Source organism: Enhydra lutris, unplaced genomic scaffold, assembly GCF_002288905.1.
Source record: "Enhydra lutris kenyoni isolate GAN:26980312 unplaced genomic scaffold, ASM228890v2 scaffoldscaffold9, whole genome shotgun sequence".
NCBI lineage: Eukaryota > Metazoa > Chordata > Mammalia > Carnivora > Mustelidae > Enhydra > Enhydra lutris.
The window spans coordinates 8,054,227-8,072,684 of NW_019154093.1; the positions used below are offsets into that span (position 1 = coordinate 8,054,227).

At 52.7% G+C, this 18,458-nt stretch overlaps 1 protein-coding gene across 2 annotated transcripts in view; it reads right to left on the bottom strand.

The window, feature by feature from the left end:
* The window catches only part of LOC111143191 (glutamate ionotropic receptor kainate type subunit 3), a 219,547-nt gene that overhangs the window by 9,315 nt on the left and 191,774 nt on the right, over window positions 1-18,458 (bottom strand). For both annotated transcript variants that reach the window (XM_022496724.1, XM_022496723.1), the window contains exons 11-13: window positions 16,675-16,898; window positions 11,092-11,210; window positions 8,461-8,678 (exon numbers count right to left, since the gene is read on the bottom strand). In XM_022496724.1, coding sequence (XP_022352432.1) covers window positions 8,461-8,678; window positions 11,092-11,210; window positions 16,675-16,898 — 561 coding nt within the window. The remainder of the gene's footprint in view (window positions 1-8,460; window positions 8,679-11,091; window positions 11,211-16,674; window positions 16,899-18,458) is intronic.

Here is an 18,458-nt window from a genome sequence, read left to right on the forward strand (position 1 = left end):
ACCATGCATCCACCCAGACTCTCCTTCTCTGGCTCCATTTATCCTTCAGAACTTTCTCACTCTGTGACTGTTCCTGCCCAGACTCACTGTAGTAGGAACCTTCTATCCTGCTCCTGCTTCTATCCAAGCATCCATACAACCATGCATCCATGCATCCAACTGTCCATCTTCTCATTCATTTTGTTCATGTTCTCATACTACTTACGCACTACTTACACATACTACTTACACACTAATTTATTCAACTGACCACTCAACTGTCCAACTAGCCTTTTACTTATCCATCCATCCATCCATCCATCCATCCATCCATCCATCCATCCATCCATCCAACCATCCATCCATCCAACCATGCATCCACCCAGACTCTCCTTCTCTGGCTCCATTTATCCTTCAGAACTTTCTCGCTCTGTGATTGTTCCTGCCCAGACTCACTGTGGTAGGAACCTTCTATCCTGCTCCTGCTTCTATCCAAGCATCCATCCAACCACGCATCTGTGCATCCATCTGTCCATCTTCTCATTCATTATGTTCATGTTCTCATACTACTTGTGCACTACTTACACACACTACTTACACACTAATTCATTCAACTGACCACTCAACTGTCCACCTAGCCTTTTACTTATTTATCCATCCATCCATCCCCTTCCTCCATCCATCCATCCATCCATCCGTCTATCCTTTCATACATCATGTTCATGTTCTCACCCATATACTACCTATGCACTAATTGATTCAACTAACTTCTCAATTATCCATCTAAGCTTTTACTTATCCATCCATCCATCCATCCATCCATCCATCCATCCATCCATCCATCCAACCATCTATCCTTCCATTCCTCCATCCATCCATACACCCACCCATCTATCTTCTCATACGTCATATCCATGTTCGCACCCATATACTACCTATGCACTAATTCATTCAACTAACTACTCAACTATCCATCTAGCCCTTTACTTATTTATCCAACCATTCATCCATGTGTCCAACCACCCATCTATCTGTTCTCTTACCCTTCTATCAGTCACCTAACCATCCATCCACTTGGCCACTTCACCCATCTTACCCACTCACTCTCCCATGAAGCCAGTCATCCATCAGTAAACCTCAAACACTGGCATAAGTAACTCGAAAATGAACCACTCAGGAAGCCCTGCCCCACTACTTCTGTCTCAGAAAGGGATGCAAACACCTCCCTGTATCCTTTCCTAACACCCCATTCCTCCTTTACACAAGCATGTTGAGCAGAAACAGGGTTCTGACATTAAAACATAGGTTCTTTCCAGTAACACCCCACCATAAATGGAGACAGAAATTTCTTTTGGGGGTTGGGGAGCTGTGGAGGCTGATGGGCTTTGAGGAAGACACATAAAAGCCTCCAGAGGGTGAAGCAATGCCATGAGGAAGACGGAAGAACACCAGAGAGCTAGGGCCAGTTGACAGAAGAGTGTGAAGCTGGCTGTGATGCTGATTCCAAGAGGTTCTGCTCTCCCAGCTCTAGTGCCAACAAAGTCACACCTCCACCAACTTTAGGCAGGTGGCTCTGAAATCCACATTCCTAGAATGGCCACAGACAGTGCATATTCTGTATTTTGGGGATCCCATGCTCAACCACATCCATTCATGGTCGCTGCTTCCCTTTAAGTTCCCTCTTGTTTTCCAGTGATGCTGTGATTCTAGAACACAGCCCCCAAAATCTCCCCTCTAGCAGCGCTGGTCTGAGACAGGGAGGGATATAGCCAGGGCCCTGCCTGGAGCCTCGGGTCCCTCTCCCAACTCCTAGGCCTAGTCACCAGAGTTCTGAGTTCCTGTCACTGGACTGAGCTCTAATCACCACTCCAGGGAACAGAGTCCCACAGATCTATGGCTCCCACGTCATCCTGCCTGTCCCAGCTCCACTGGGAACCTTAATAAGCATTGCTTCAGGGCCAGTCACCCAAATCAATTAATGGAATCGTCTGGAGCAGCCAATACAGGGTTATGTGCCAGGATGGAGAGGCTTTTTTTATCAGTAAAATTGGCAAGAAAGTAAGTTTCAGGCTCACGACTTTCAATTCCAACCTCCTCAAAGAAGTAAATTGATTTTCCCCAACTGAAGATACTTAATCTTGCGAATTTAACATTTCTGTACAAGAAAAATGTATATAGGTATATATATAAATATATATCAATTTCAAAGGGAGCTGAATCCCAGGGAATGTGTGCAGAGAGGCAGTGGCAATGTGATTCCATGCGAGACCTTGGGTATCTTCCATGGTGGAAAGGAGACTTTTCCTCAAATTAATTGGCTTGCTTATCCTGGGGTGTGGAGGTTTTGGCCTTATCAGATCCACATACTCAAGCAGTTAACCATGTCTCAGATTATTTCCATGGGGACCGGCAGCCTCCCCGAGCCTGCTGCCTCTGCCTGCCCTTGCAGCCCACCTTGCCAGGACAGACTCACCGACCCTCCAGTCCAGCAATAACGCCTGCTATTGGCAGGTGCCCCTTGAGGCTTGTGTGTGTGCATGGGCGGGGGCAGGTGGGGACTGCGGACTGGCCTGTGCAGGCGAGTCTGGAGGTAAGGGCTGCAGGCTGGGGCTGGAAGCAGCCAGAGGGGTCAGCTCTGCTACTCGGACCCTGGTGTCATGCCAACCTGGGTTCAAAGGTCAGCTCCTTCTGCAACCGCAGGCCAGTGACATCCCATCTCTGAGCCTCATTTTCTGCATCTGTAAAATGGGCAGTAGCTGAGCACAGAGCTCTGTCCTTAAGAAGTGCAGGACAAATGGCTGGCATTGTTATTTCTCTCAAAGGCTCTGTTTTCTCACTTGGAAGCTGGGCATAATCATTTCTACAGGACAGAGTTTCTACAGAAATTAAATGATACAATGCCCTGAGTAGAATGCCTGGGTAGTGTTGACAGGGGCTGGGGAGGGCGCCATAAATATGGAAGGAGAGATCACTGAGTAGAATTCTGAGAGCCTGGGGAAGCTGTTGCCTCTTGGCTTCCACAACTGTTGCTCAGCGGGAGAGCAGCTCCGTGATGCCAGATCCTTCACATTTTCAAGAAGCTGGAAATGTGAATTTTTTAAAATGCAAAAATCTCTCAATTTTAAAATGTTGGCAACTCACATAAGAAAATGCAAGCAATGTATGGTCCCCAAAACCGTGTCTGGGGGCTGAGCAGGCCTATGTATCACCACTTTCAACAACAAACAACAAGAATGGTTAACACTTCCTACAGTGTGTACTCTGTGTCAGGTGCTCGGCTGTGACTCTGTTAAGCCGTTTACGCGAATTATCCCACTTTGCCATCTTGATAACTCTGCGAGGTGGGTACTATTGTCAGACCCATTCCATAGAAAGGCACAGAAAGGTCCGCAGTCATTCCAATGTTCAGTCGCTTCCCCTCACTCCTGGCCCAGCCCTGCACCTATCCCTGCCCCTCTGCCTGCCCTCTCGGGGTCTCTTCTATTCTGAGGATCTCGGGGCTCCTCCCGAGTTTTTAGTTCTGTGCAGATGTGTAGATGATCATCCTATGAGAGGCACCAAGGTCCCTCCCAAAGCCCCTGGTCTCCCTCTAGAGAGACTCAGAGGACGGGACATTCTCCAGGTGTCTACTGGTTGGTCCCTCTCCAAAGTGCTCTAGTTAAGTCCTCTGGAGACTACTGGGTAAAAGAGAAAATAGTTCAGACTACTTCCTAGTCTTCTGGGTCCACCAGCTGGAGAGGTATGGGAATCGAGTGCTCCTGTGTGCCTGGCACTGGGCTAACCACCTTACATCCAGCAGTGGGCTGGGTCCTCTCGCTGGCTGCCGTGTGGTAGGAATCCATATCCGTATCATACAGGGGAAGAAACTGAGGCTCAGAGAAATAAAGGGACTTACCCCAGTCACTCAGCAGAGCCAACACCCAGGACTCAAGTCCTGGTCTGACTTTTAAGACTGGTGTGACCTGACCGTGTCAGGCTACATGGCACTGAATATTACCCAGTCCCTGCATTTCAGGTGTCCTACTTCTCCTTGAAGTCGGGGGGTTCAAGGCTGGATTGGCCAGCAGATGTGCCAGGAGAAACTGGAAGCTGAGATGGGGTGAGTCTTCCTGTTCAGGCAAGAGTCTGCTGAGAACCTAGAAGGTGGAGTGTTGGACTGGAAGGCCTCTTCAGGCATCTTCCAGGCTCCGTCGCTAGGGCCTGACAAAGTTGCACAAGGGAATGGGGGGTTTGATGATGCTGGAGCCCTGGGGAGCCTGGGATCCTTGGGCCCCAGCTCTGGTCTCTTCCCTGAGCGGGGCTCCCCTCACCCACAGTCCCTCCCACTGTATTGGGCCCCCACCCCCACTGCAACACAGAAGGGGGCTAAATCCTTGGAGAAGCCATCCTCCGACAGCCTCTCCCTTCAAAGCTGCCCACTGAACACGCTTCCCCAATGTTCTCCTTTACATTTTGCCTACATATTTTTACAGCCAAACAGTGCTTTCAAAGACTTCCTTTTTCATCTCCTAATTAATTTTTATCTTCCCAGACGGAGGGAGGACAGCACAGGAGATGCTGTTTGTGATGTCTGCTGCTCCCCGACAACTCTTCAAATGAAATTTCCTTTGGAGCACCGGTGCCCCCGACGTTGTGCATCTCCCAGGCTGCAGGGTGGGTGTGAGGGCTCTGGTCCCCCCGACCCCCATGCCCGCCCTCCTCTGAGCCTGACATCCCCCTTCCTGCCGCTGCCTCTGGATGGAGTGGGTTCTCTCCCTCTAGTTCTCCTCTCAGCCAGGGACTCTGCCTGAGGGGCTGCAGCTTAGCCAGGAACACAAGCTAACTACAGGACCGAGGTACCCTGCCATGCCCTCCAGGATGCCCAGGCCTCAGCCTGCTCGCTTCCTGTCCTTAACGCACCTCCTGCATCTGCTCCCCTTGGCTCCTCCCACCTCTTGGTTCATCCTTTGATTCAGAGAAGGTGGCCACTGGACGTGAATCCCTCAAGCGGCTACGTCCTAGGCAGCAGGACTGCTCGGGTTGGGGCGACAGTGCAACTGGCTGCGTGGCTTGGCTCTTCCCCCACTGACTCCCAGATCGTGGTTGACTCCTTCCAGAAGCCACAGGCACACAGGGACAGAGAGCATGGGCACCGGTGCCAGACGGTGGGGGTTCGAATTCCAGCTCTGCATTTCACTAGCTGTCGATGGCAGGCAAGTCCGTGGGAAGTCAGGTCCCTTCGGAGCCCACCTTCCTCAGGTGTCGAGGGTAGATGAGTGATAATAATGGTCTCTACCAACCAATGTTGTGAAGATGAGATGCATGAATGCGGGTCAAGTGCCCGAACGTGGCTGGCCCCGCGTCAGTGCTAGACAAATATTACTATTACCGTTGACCTGGCCAATGTCTCCCGGACATCCTGTGGCTACTTCTGAAGCTGATCCCTGTTCCACCCCAGTGCCATATCCACTCACGGGCGGCGGGGAGGACCAGACCTCCAGAAACCCTAGAGTGGGTGTGCGAAAGGGTGCTGCGTGTGCGCACGGAATTATCTGTCCTTGCATCATGCTTCCACCACTGATCTGCTGTGTGATCATGGGCAGATCACCCACCTTCTCTGTTTCTCCAGGTTAACCTCAGGGTTCCTTCCAGCTCTAATTAGAAAATGATAATGAGGAGGCTACCACCTCGCTGGGGAGAGGGCTGGGGAGTGGAAGGGGGAAGTATGACTGGAAAGCCCAGCTATGGAGGACCGGGGCTGGGAGGGTGGGGAGGAAGGAAGCTCGTCCAGGGAACTTCTGGGCAGGTGCCGTGCTTGTAGCTCATGATCTGAGGTATCCCCAAATTCAAGCCCCTCTCTGCTTATGAAGCGGTCCCATTGCTGCGGTCCCTGAAAGGGAACCTGGCCTAGAAGAACTTCACTTGAATTCAAGCAGGAGACATGTGGCCAGACTTCCAGGAAAATTAACTGCTGATTGGGAGAGCCGGAAAGTGGGGTTGGTTCTGCAGCGGGATGAAGAGTGGCTGATTCTGGCCAGGAGCCCTTGTGAGCAGGGGCCCTGGTTCCCCCCCATCCCAGCTGGGTGACAGCACCCATGTCCCTCCTCTGCCCTCCTTGCTGCACTGTTTGCAGGGAAGGCACGTGAGGGTGGAGCAACCTGCTGGAGGTGCTGCCTGATACTGAGGACAGCAGCTCAGTGGGGAGCTGGAAGCAGGCTCCTGGAAGCCAATCTGAGCATCTTAGCGTGGAGGGAGGCAAGGGCATCCAATCTGCGGCAATGAGCCTGCACTGGGCTTATTTATGCTGCTTCCCTTTGATCGGGAGCCCTGCCTTGAGATGGGCTCATGTGTAATGCATGAGATGCTCTGGCTCAGTCAAAGGGCTGGGCCACAGCCTGGAGACAGGCACGAGCAGTCACACTCGCGCCAGCGTGCGCGCGCACACACACGAACCGAACCATCACACCTGCAAACACATGCATGCACAGGCCATCACACACACACACACACACACACACACGTGCGCGCGCGCGCGCGCATGTGCTATTACACATATACATGCATGGGCTACGACACCCATGGATGCCCATCCCCCCATGTTCACTTGTCTAGATACATCCATGGGGACATTCAGGCAGATAGACACACATACAGTCTCCATGCACACATGCATTTAACCTGTGTACACTCACAGGCATATACCCATATGCCCAGAGCACAGAGACGCCCACACACACATGCTTGCAAGCACACATGTAGATTTTTGCAAATACTCCTGTCCAAGCACAAAGACACACACCCCCCCCCGCACAGGCAGACTTTGCACATGGGTCCCTGTGTGTACACATACACACCTAAATGCATGTTTCTGTGGATTCTATCCTGTGACATACACACACACGTCCATACACATACTGACATACTGCTCACACTCATGAACACACACCCAGGGTCCCGGAGAGCTCCTACCGTGCCCATGACAGTGCTTCTATCCGCCCCAAATGCATCACAGTGACCTCTCAGGAAGGCCACATTGGCTACTTCTTGGTGGAAGCAGCAATGTCATAGGAGGGTGCCCCTTTCCTCTCTCTCTCCTCTTCACTAAACATCTGCTTCCACCCTCCAGAAGGGTTACAGGGGAGGGGAGAATGCTGGTGGGGCTCTTGTGAGCAGGAGGGAGAGGCTTTCCCTTCCGGTCTTCTCCTCTCCCCTCTCCTCCATCAGGCCCAGCTGGAGGCTCCGTCTATCCCTCCGAGGCTTAGCCTGGAAGGAGACCAGAGCTGGGGGTTCAGAACCAGGGCCCAGGCTTCCAAGTGACTAATAAATAAATAAAGGGATGAAGGGACCCACAGCCCCCAAGTTCCTGAATGCTGACCATTTTGGAGAAACCATGAAAGCCGAGGTTCTCAGGGTGGCCCTGGGACCAGCAGCAGCAGCGGCAGCAGCACCTGGGAACTCCCTAGAAACTTGCTTTCTTGGCCCTGTCCCAGACCTACTAAACCCGAACCCCGGAAGGTGGGGCCCAGGAATCTGGGTTTTCTCAAGCTTCCCAGGTGATTGGGATTCACACTCAAGTCTGAGAACCGTGGCCTAGAACATGGGCTTTTGGGGGAAAGCAGGCCTGGGCCTTTCAGCTGTGAGTGCTTGGGACAATCTGCTTCATCACTCCGAGCCTCAGTTCCCAAATGTGTCACGTGGAAATAATCACAGTGCGTACCTCACAGGACTGGTCATGAAGATTCAGTGAGGCCAAGCTAGTATGGGCCGCTGTGAGCTCTTGGTGGTGGCTCTTGTGATTTTTACTTTCATTTCCAGAAGGACATTTACCGGTTCTCAGGGTCTGTCAGTCTCCTAAACCTTAGCTACCCAACCGGTTGGAAAACCTTGGGGACCTGAGTCAGGACACTATAAAACAGGAGGAGGAAGAAAGCCATGGCCAGATCCTCGTTGAAACAGTGACCTGAGCAGGTGATGGGGGCTTTATCCAGACACCAGCAGTCCAAGAGCGTAACATGTGAAGAAATGCTCTTAAATGCTTATTTAAGTTTTAACCTCCTCCCTTCCTTGAAGGATGTGCTCCCTGCTGCCCTCTCAGTGATGGAGAGCTCCCGGCCAAGGGCAGGTCAGGCTCTTGGGACACAGAAGCCATTGAGACCTTAAGCCAAGGGCAGAGAGCCCCCTGGCTCCCACACCTGTCTGTGTGTGTGGGCCATGCTTCCCTTCCCTCTTTTCCAAGCCTCATCTTTCCACCTGTCCTCCTCTGAGGATTGAAGAAAATAGCACATTCGCCCTGCCTGTCCCAGGTATGAAGATTTGTGCTGGGACCAACTCAGGTGGCCACATCCTCATCAAAGCTCTCTAAAGCCAATTGGTCTCAAACAGGGTGGGATGGCCTGAGCCCTGGGGATTCCTGGCCCATTGATGCTGTGAAATGAAGGGTGGACAGCAAAGGGCATGGGAGGGTCAGCTTGGGGGCACTGCAAGGGAGGGAGAGGCTCTCACCTTGAAGAAGGTCATGGTGGCCCCATCCTTCACAGCCCCATACTCGATTTTGGTTTGCTTGGCCAGGTCATCAGCAGAGTCGATGGGTGATTCCATGCGCTCCACGGTCAGAAAGGCAGCCAGGTTGGCCGTGTAGGACGAGATGATGATGAGTGTGAAGAACCACCAGATGCCCCCGATGATGCGGGTTGATAGGGCTTTGGGCATCAGTTCCGACCCTGGGAGAATGGAAAAGGCAGGTGGTCCCTGATGCGCGGTCTAGGGCTGCAGCGCCTGGGATCTTGTTAACAATGCACCTTCTCAGGCCCCCTCCCGGGCCCCCCTGAACTGGTCCCTTGAGGGGTGGGGCCCAGCAATCTGGGTTTGGGAAGCCCTCCAGGTGGTTCTGATGCAGGCTGAAATGGAAAAACCACTGCCCTAGGACCACACATGTGCACATGTTTCACAGGCTGGTCAGCCCTGGTCACCCACGGTTCAGAACGCAGGGGAGTCGAAACCATGGGGCTCTGGAGGGATTCCTGCTCCCAGCCCTGTGTGATCGCCCCAGATGCTCTCCCTCTCTGGGACCCCACGAAGCCCGGAGAGTCGTCCTTCCTCCATCCCAGCCTCACACAAATACCGTGAGGCTGCCAAGGCATAATTGCAGGAGAAAGTGTGTTGCAAACACAGGCGGTATACAAACACGACATTGCCTGTTGGTGCTTTACAAGAGGAGAAAAATCAACATTTTTGCAAGCTTGTCTCCGAAACAGATCCCTCTTCCTTCCCGACCTTGGGTGTGGAGCACAATTTAGATGAAACCCTCTAACTGAAGTAATTAAATAGGCGGCTTTCAAGAGATTTAAATAGCAAGTGACTCCTGAACTTTCCAGAATATTTGGACCTGCAATCTGAAAAGTGTCTGCTTTGATATGGGTGATTTTTTTTTTTTCCTCAAAGAAATCACTCAAAGGAGAGTTTTTCAAATACAGAACTATTTTTCTCCCTCCTAATCAAAACCTCGTGGGGGAATACATCAGGGGCCGGGGCTTTGAATATAGCAGCTGGAGGAGGGAGAGGAGAAGCGATTCCTGCACTGGGGGGCTGTCAGGTCTTTCCCTACTGTCACTGAAAAAGGAAAATGTACGAAGAAGCAAGGTGAGGCTTTGGGACACTCATTAATAGAGGGGACAGAAAGAAACACTTCCTTTGAAAGCCGCCTGTCGCTTCCCAGCTCTGAAGACCATGGAGGCTCCTCAGGCTCCCCTCCCTCCCCAACCACATGCAACCTCATCTATCTGCCCCACCACCCCCCTGCTACCTCCCAGATTCCTCCAAGCTAGGGCTAGAGCTGTCCCCCAACCCCCCGCAGGGGAGAATGACTTGTTGGCCTGGTGGACTGTGCCAGCCTCTGCTGGACCCCTACCCAGGCTCCTGCCCTGGCCTCTGTCATGACTGGGAGATGGCTTGAGTTGGGGGCAGCTCTCTTTCTCTCTCTCTCTCCTATTCCTTCTTCATTCAAGTGCCCAGCCCAGGGCTTGGGATATAGTGGTCACTCAGGACGCTGGGATAATAGCATTCATTTGGCATTTGCTGATGGATGTCTACTGAGGGCCAGGGTTTGGACTGGGCCTTGAGAACACACACAGGTGAGTGAGGGACAGGGAGTTTTTGCCTCCTGGCTCCCCTTCCCTTCCTTGTCCCCTTGTCACCCACTGCCCCTTAGCGGGATCCTAATAGAGGCAGAGACTTTGGTTCCGTCCCCATCCCCCTATCCCATTCCCCAAGTTAAGAGGCTCTGGACATGTGACTCGACAGGCAGAAACAATGAGCTTTTGGCTCCTGGTAAGCAAGGCTGGGGAGGAAGGGTCCTCCCTGGGCAGAGGTCTCCTCTCTTGGTACCTGTCCTTCAGCCCATGGTGTCTCTGCACCCAGTGCAGGTGCTCTGCTCCCTGAGACATCTGAGCAGCTGCGGATTGGGCCAAAGGGCGGGCCAACTGGTCAGAGGCAGGTGCAGTATACCTGCCCTCCCTCTGCAGGTTGTAAGACAGCGCTGTCCTTCTGTGCATACCATCCCTGAAGCACGCACCCCCTTGAACATGACCCTTCTCGCTCCCACACTCCCCATGGCCAGATGGTCACTGATTCCTATTCCTGCTACACCCTGAAGCTCTCGGAGTCCGTCTCTGTCCTTTACCCCCATGGCCACCACCCCTGTTCAGGTCTCATCCTCTCATTTCTGCAACGGCCTCCCACCCAGCCTCCCTGCCTCCAGTCTCCCCCTTCCTCTGCTCAACCTGACCCAGCTGGCATCTAAGGTGATGGAGCCAACAGTGGGGTTGGCCCCAGCAAGCAGGATATTGTCCATCCACCGCGGCTGTAGCAGGAGAGGTTAGGGATAGAGCCCTGCCCGGCACGGGTGGGATGGCTTCTCTGTTTTAGCCTCAGACCCTGAGGCCAGTCCAGCCCCAGGACCGGTGGAGGACAGGGTCCTGGGACAAGGGTACACACCCAAGTCCCCAGGTGTCTCCAACCCAATGGCAGCTCCATAGGTCTGAGGCTGTCCTGGAGGCTGGGTAGGCTCTGCCAACTCAGGAAAGGAGGCACCCCCACGCTCTGGAGAGGGGATCCCTGGGGAGAGAGGGCACCCACCTTGCTGCATCAAGGACCCCATCCCGAACCAGAAGCTGTTCAGCAGAGTGAAGTTGTTTTCCACCACCTCGGAGCCGGGATTGCAGGGGTGAGCATCGTACCACTCGTAAGGGCTGAACCTGCAACAGGGAGAGGGGAGCGGTGGGGTGGAGCTGCGGGGGGCCGGGAGGGAAGGGGCGCCCATGTGGGGGGTGGGGGAGCTGCCTGCTTAGCCAACATTGCTGGGCCATCACTTTAGCATCAATGTACTCAGTGCTCTGCTGGGGAGTCAGGGGATGGAAAATCAGGGCCATTTTACTTCTTGTTCTTTATTGTTAGTGCCCTTTTCTGGTTGTAAAAGTAATTCAGCAGCATCTCTTAAAATTAAAACTGCGCATGCCCTTCAACCTAGCAATTCTGAGACTCATTATCCAGCCTAGAAAAAACACCCATACAGGAGCATAAAGCGAAGCGCGCGAGGATGTTTATCAAAGCATTGTAATAGCGAAAAACTGGAAACAGCCTAAATGTCCTTCAACAACAAAATGATTAAGTAAACTCCATCAGAAGTGGGTTCTGCAATGTCACACGGCTCAGAGAGGAGAATGAGAGATGTCCGGAGGTCCTGACAGGGAAAGATTTTCCACCCGTACTGTTTGCTTAAAAAAAAAAAAAAAAAAGTGATAAAAGATAAGAATGATATGATCACATTTATATAAATAGATTCCTAAAGATAAAGTGCTATGTCTCTTTAGATACATGCGTATACAAATATGTTGGAAGAGTCTGGAAAGAGTCCTAATTTAAAAAATATCAGCGTTTGCCTCTGGGGAAGGGAGTTAGGAGGGCGGCAGGAATTTCTGGGCATCCTGTTGCTTTAGGTGGATTAGAGGAATTTTTAAAAAATGAGAATGGGCTTTTCAATTACTTGTATAGTTAAAATGAAAAAAAAAAAAAAGCAAAACATACGCTTCATAAAATATTCCAGCAGTATAGAAGAATACAATGAAAAAACAAAAGTACTCCAGGATCCCACCCCCGGCGAGAACAACGTGTTACATAATTGTTCTGATTTTTCTCTCTGAATATACAAATACCTGTATGACAGGGAAAGATGGTTACTTAAAGCCCCCCCACTGACTTCTAAGGAAGAGAAGTCCTGATAACTAGAGGGATCTTTGTTTGCTGCCTGAATTCCAGGCGGGAACATGGAAGCTGGAGGAAGCTAGAGCGCTCTGGGGGAGACGGGGAGACCCTGGAGAGAGCCGCCCGAGAGGCCCGCGTGGCCGGCATGGCTGACGTGGCTGGCGTGGCTGGTGTGGGGTAGGAAGTTGACATGAGAGGCCCAGAAGAGAGGCATGTCCAGGGGAATTTTGTTTTGTTTTTTAACGTATGACACGCTTTAAATGTGATGTTGGGACTCTTCCATCCCCCTTTAAAAAGCTTTAATAAATTATACATTGATCATCAAAGCCCACATGAGAAGAATTTTGTTTTCACAAAGTGGGAAGATTCTACACATATGAAATTTTAAAGTGAGGCTTCCAACCAAGATGGGGATATTCAAAGGGAATGACCACGAACTGGCTCGAGGCTCTGCAAATCCATAGGCAAGAGATAAAGGCTGAAGAGAGGAGAGGCGGAGGCTGCTATGGGAAGCTTCTGGAGAAAGCCTCAGGAGAGCGGTGCATTTTGGTGGTCCCCACATTCCCCCCGTGACGTCCTGGGAGAGGAGTGTCCGTGGGACTGCTGAGGGAGCTGGCGGGCGGCTCTGTAACAAGGTGGGCCCCGCCTGAGGGTCCGGAGGGCAGGGGTTGGGCTGATACGTGCCTCCCAGGTGCATGCAGGAGGGGGAGTCCCTGTCGCAGGGTACTGGCCTGCATGCCCAGATGCAGCCAGGTGGGAGGACACCAGGCCCACAGTGTTTCCCTGGACCGGATGGGCCCAAGCAGCAGAGAGATAAAGCCCAGCTCTACCCTGTGTCCTGTCCGAGAAGGGCAACGGGACGGTGACAGGGGAGACCATGGGGCAGGTCCTGCTGAAGTGGGCCCCTGAGCAGGCCAGGTAAGAGGTCCGATGTGCGACCAAAGGCAGAAATGTTGAGGACTCTATTGAACTCAACTTTCTCATTTCTGAATGGAAACAGTGTTTGTGATTAGAGAGACCCCTGGGGTTTCTGTGACCTGGATATGAGCCAAAAAGTGACAGACCCCAGGCCGAGCTTTCACGGGGCAAGGAGAGCCTCAGCCCTGAGCACACTGGGAGGCTGGGGGAGGGGGAGACCCAGTGAAAATGATTCCGGATGAGACCTCACCGGTCCTGAGTGTCTTACACACGCCTGAGTGTCTTACACCGGTCCTGAGTGTCTTACACATAGCCACGATACCTGTGATCGTGTTTAAACACAAGAAAATATCACACCGTAGTGCTACCTAGAACTTGGGACTTTCCTCTTACTAAGTCACCAGCCTCTTTCCAGAGCGGTTCTTCCGGATCTCCTTGCTCTCTGCAACTACTTCAGAGGTGTTTTCAACCACTCCTCTGTTGCTGGGGCTTGGCCTGCCCCTGTCCCCCACTGTCTCATACTGTGCTGGAAGAAATAGCCCTGGGGACCCCTCCATGGGCACCCATGCCGAAGGGCGGCCCTATCCTCAGAGGAGAGACTTTCTAGATTTGGGGGCACTATAACGTGGGCTCAGTGGTGATTTCAATAGGCTATATTCCCAGGGGTGGACCTGCTCCTCATGCTCAAACCACCCAGCTCTAGAAGGAGCCTCTTGGTCATCAAGTAATATAAGGGGCCCGGCTCTTCGCTGCCCCCTGAGGTGGACAGCGCAACAGGGATCCATTTTACAGGTGGGGAGGTGGTTTGGAGCAGTCAGGGGAGGGCGCCCCTGCCATCCGGGAGCTGGAAGGTCTGGATTCTAACCCCCAGGCCACAGGAGAGAACAGGAGTGGGCTGGATGCTGGACAGTAAAGAAGGTGTCCCCGAAGTTAGTGATGGTTTTGGGTTAATGGCTTGCAGCTGCAAAGGACTGTCACCGTCTTGCACAACGGTAGGAGCTAGTGGAGGCTGACCTAGCGATACTCGGTCTCCACTCCTGGGAGAAGATGACGTCCAGCCCCAGTGACAGAGGTGTAGAAGGAGCACCGGCTGGCTGGGACCATCTCTTCCCCGGATGTGACTGGAATGGGGCACTCAGGGCTGGACCTGCTGGCAGTTCACCCTTGTTCCTGCCTCTGATTTTAGGCATGTAGGGTTATCTTCTTGCCCCAAGTCCCAGCTCTCCTGCCCTCTGTGGTGAGAAGGCACCCTCCCTCCCTTCCTCTCTCCTTCTATGTGTCCAGGCGTAAAGCAGACCATCCCGGTGGTAGAGAAAGGCCTCGGTCAAGGCATGGACCCCTGGTGCTGGACAGACACAGGCCAGGCCAGGCGAGTCTGCAAGACAGACAGCCCTGGACCATGCCACAACCGCCCTGCAGGGAGTCTGGGGCTCTGGCCATGCTTCGCGGACCCCAGCTCTCGGGCAGCGGTGTCCAGCTCTCCCGCTGCCAGCACTAGCGGTCTGAAGGACACAGACCACATGGAGGGGGGACAGAGGGCCACGGCCACCCTAGAGATGTGTCGTGCTTGATCTTGACAGTCTTGGAAAAAAATCGAGTTAGTGGCTACCTATAAAAACCATGAGGTGTCACATAAAAAAATCTGAGTCTGTCTAAACACCACAAACGCTGCTGTGCTGGGCCTGCATTCCAGCCCAGAGCAGTCTGTTGGGGGCGACAAGCTGCTGTCCCTCTGGCCAAGTGTGTGTCCTTTGGGCCGCTGCGGCCTCTCCCCTTCCCCGCCTCCCCTCCCTCAAGCTTCCTGTCCAGCCCCATGGGCACCGGTGTTTGCCACCCCCATTTAAAATGGACGGGTCTTCCTCGGGGGTCTGACTCTGTAAGAAAAAGCTTTCGGACCTCGGGCACTGGCTGAGCCTCCCTGAGCCTGATTTGCTGCTTCTGCAAAGTGGGGAGAATTATCCCCACCTCACAGGCCCTTCGTAAGGATCAGGCGGGGTGGGTGTGAATTGAGTGACTGTTACGTAATGGGATAATTGTACTGTGACGCGGTTCATGGCCCTGTGGCTAGGTCCCTTGTCCCTCTCCTGTCCCCTCAGGTGTCCTGCGTCATTCCAGCAGCTGCAGAGGTCTCATCTCTTCCAGAAAGTCTCCCCAGGTAGGGGGCGAAGTGGTCCCCCTACAGGGGGCAAAAAGCAGGCTGAACGACCAGGGGTTGGAGGGGGACTGGGCGCACATTGCAGTCATGCTGGAGAAGCCGGAGCTGTTTTCTAGGGGTAGGGAGCCCAGAGGGGGCTGGAGTTGCTAAAATTATGGTGAGAGCTCTGGAGAGTGTCTCCTGTTTTCTAAGTCTTGTTAGGCCGTTAGAGGAAGCTGTGTAATACAGGCCTTTCCTGAAGGCTGGCCGGCTGGGCTGGGTGGACAGGCGGCACCCGCCAGCTGGCAGCCGAGGGTTTCGGATGCAGGACAATTTCATCCCTCACATCCTTTCCTTTGGTCTCTCTCTGTGCGGGAGGAGGGAGTGAAAGGGAACAGGGTGGGAGGAAGGCTTTCAAAGAAGACTGAGGGGGAGAAAAGGCCCAAACACGAAGTCCTTGGATCTCAAATTGCCTCTCCAGAGAAGTCTCTCTTCATATCTTGTTAGGGTTTAGAGAAGAAAGAACCAGGGCAGGGGCGGGAGCCTGGAAGGAGGGGGCAGAGGGTCCAGGGCCTAGGAGCCACCCACTTGGGGCCGGGGCAAAGGACAAATGTCCAGGTGGCCAGGGATGTGGATTATAGACAGAATCTTAGGTGGTGAGAGTTCAAATGCCAGTCACTTGTCGCTAGGATGGCTTTGGTGACCCTCAGATGTCTTCCCTTCCTGGGGGTGGAGGGATGAGATAATTATGTCACATAATGCCTCTAAAGCACAGAGCACAGTGCTTGGCAAACACTAGGTGCTCAGCAAACACCGAGCTAAATCTGTGCCCTAGTCAGCTCCTCCCACCATCCACCAGCAAGTATGTGCTGTGTCTCCTTTGTGTGAATGACCGAACGTGTAAGGGGGTGGCCTGCATGTGTTACGGACGGGGGCGTACGTGCCAAATTTTTGCACATGCGCCCGCGTGTGCTTATGTGACATGATTCCTCCTGCTGTGTGGACCAGGAGAACACAGTCTGTCTTGCACATTTCAGTCCACTTGTTGGACCATCCAACACACCTAAGTCTGCTGTCCTGGGTGCCTGGCCAGGCGGTGTAGCTCTGGGCAATGAATTAGCCTCTCCAAGGCTGCTCACAGGGCTGGTATAGCACTGCTGCCTCCCGGTCATGGACACAGACCAGGGGAAGGCCTGGGGAATACAAGCTTGGCATGGGGCGGGGGTGATCTGTGGAATATTCCTTGAAGGATACAAAGGGATCTGAGCCTCAGTGAGGGAGAGAGGAGCAGGCACAGCAGTGGCCTGAACCTTAGCCAGTGGCTAAGGACTGCTGAGGTGGGGACCAGTCTGGCTCCCTGAAACCCTGACCTTGGGCCAGAGCTCTGGCCAAAGCATGGCCCTTACCTGGCAATGACAAAGAGGACACAGCTGACCCCCAGATAGGCGAGGAGCACGTACATCCAGATGTCTGGGGACAGGGGGTTGAGGAAGGAGAAGACACTGGGGTTGGTGCCATTGGGCTTTCGATACAAGATGCTCACACCGAGGGTCATGAAGGGCTTGGAGAAGTCGATGGCTTTCTCGCGGACATGGGTGATGGTCAGGGGGGCCACAGCCAGATCTGCCTTCTGCAATGAGAGAGAGAGACACACACACAGACAGATGTGAGTAAAGCTTCAGACTAGCAGGGGACAGGCACCTCTTCTTGGAGGAGGGGGGAAGGAAGGGAGTGAAGTGGAGTCATTTCCAAAGCCTTAGAGTCACCTGACCACAATGTTTACAAGTCCTTCTCCTGGGCCGGGCCACCCACAGCGAGCTGCGGAGACAGTGATGAATTAGATGGAACCCCTGTCCTCCACGAGCCTCATGGCCTTCAGGAAGAGGACAGTGGCATCAACATGCAGAGAGGAATTCTAGGAAAGCTATACCCGTGTGGTTCATCCTCAAAATGGTGCTCCGTCAAATAGATACAGTTCAGCAATCTACAAACATTTAAAAATAGCTCACGTTCTTTATTGGTGACTTTCAAACATCATGAAGAGGACACAGAATCCAGAACAGACCTTGCTTGAATTTGCTTTCCTCTCCTAGACACTTCTTGACTACTTCTCCCTATTTTGGATATTCTATACTTCCTAAAAGCCTTAAAATCCAGTTGGACAAAAAGAATACCCTCTTTGGAGGCAGAAGTGAGTCCAGAGCCCTCTTTAATTGGTGAGGGGAGGGAAGAGGGCAAAGAAGAGGAAGAAAGGAAGGGTGTGGGGAAGGCTAGGAATGTTCCTGTGCTGGTCAATTTTAGCTCATCTCAATTTTTATGAGGGTCTAATTAAAGGTCTATTATCTCCTTGGTCTGAGCTTTTCCTGATGAACAGTCTATAATCCCTCATTCCCACCATTTCAGCCTCCTCCCCACTGTTCTCCCGCTCCATGAGGCCCCATTTAATGGCTTCCTTTTCCCCACATTCCCTTTTTCACCTCCATGCTTTGCACACCCATGCCCTATTGAGAATGCCCTCTCCCTGTTGGCTCTTATCAGCTTTCCGTATTTCTTTGCACATGCTACTTCCTCCAAGAAGCCCTCCCTGATAACCTCCAATGCTAAACCCCCATGAAGCTTGCTCTGCCCCACAGTAAGGTCCTAACTGGCTCAGTTGGAATTCAGGATGTGTGGCCATGTGACTTTCTGTCTTACCTGCCTATTTGCCTGTGTCTTCCTAAGGGCAGTCAGGGCATAGCTGATGCACTGCTTTGTCCTTCCTAACCCCCATCTCAGCTCTGTAATATTTGTTAATAGAGTTTCCTCTGGGATGGCTCCTGTGGATATTCACATATCAAAATGTGAACTGAGTTATCACTTCCCCATGTCGGGGATGGGCTGGAGAGAAAGAGAGGCCAGGTCCTGAAGACCAGCACTAAAGACCCTGTTGCAAAGGTGGGATGGCTGCTCTGAGACCCCTTTCCAAGGCAACAGTCTCTAGGCAGCTACCCAATGTCTTGGTCCAGATTCATTCATTCATTCATTCATTCATTTTATGAGCTTTGCTGAGTACTAGGGATACAGAGCTGAGCCATGAAGACATGGTTTCTGCCCTAGGGCTTGCAATCTAGTTGGGGAAATGGACACTAATCAAACCATTTACTAAATGGTAGCTGTTAATGCCAACTCTGACTTCACCAATCCTAGATTA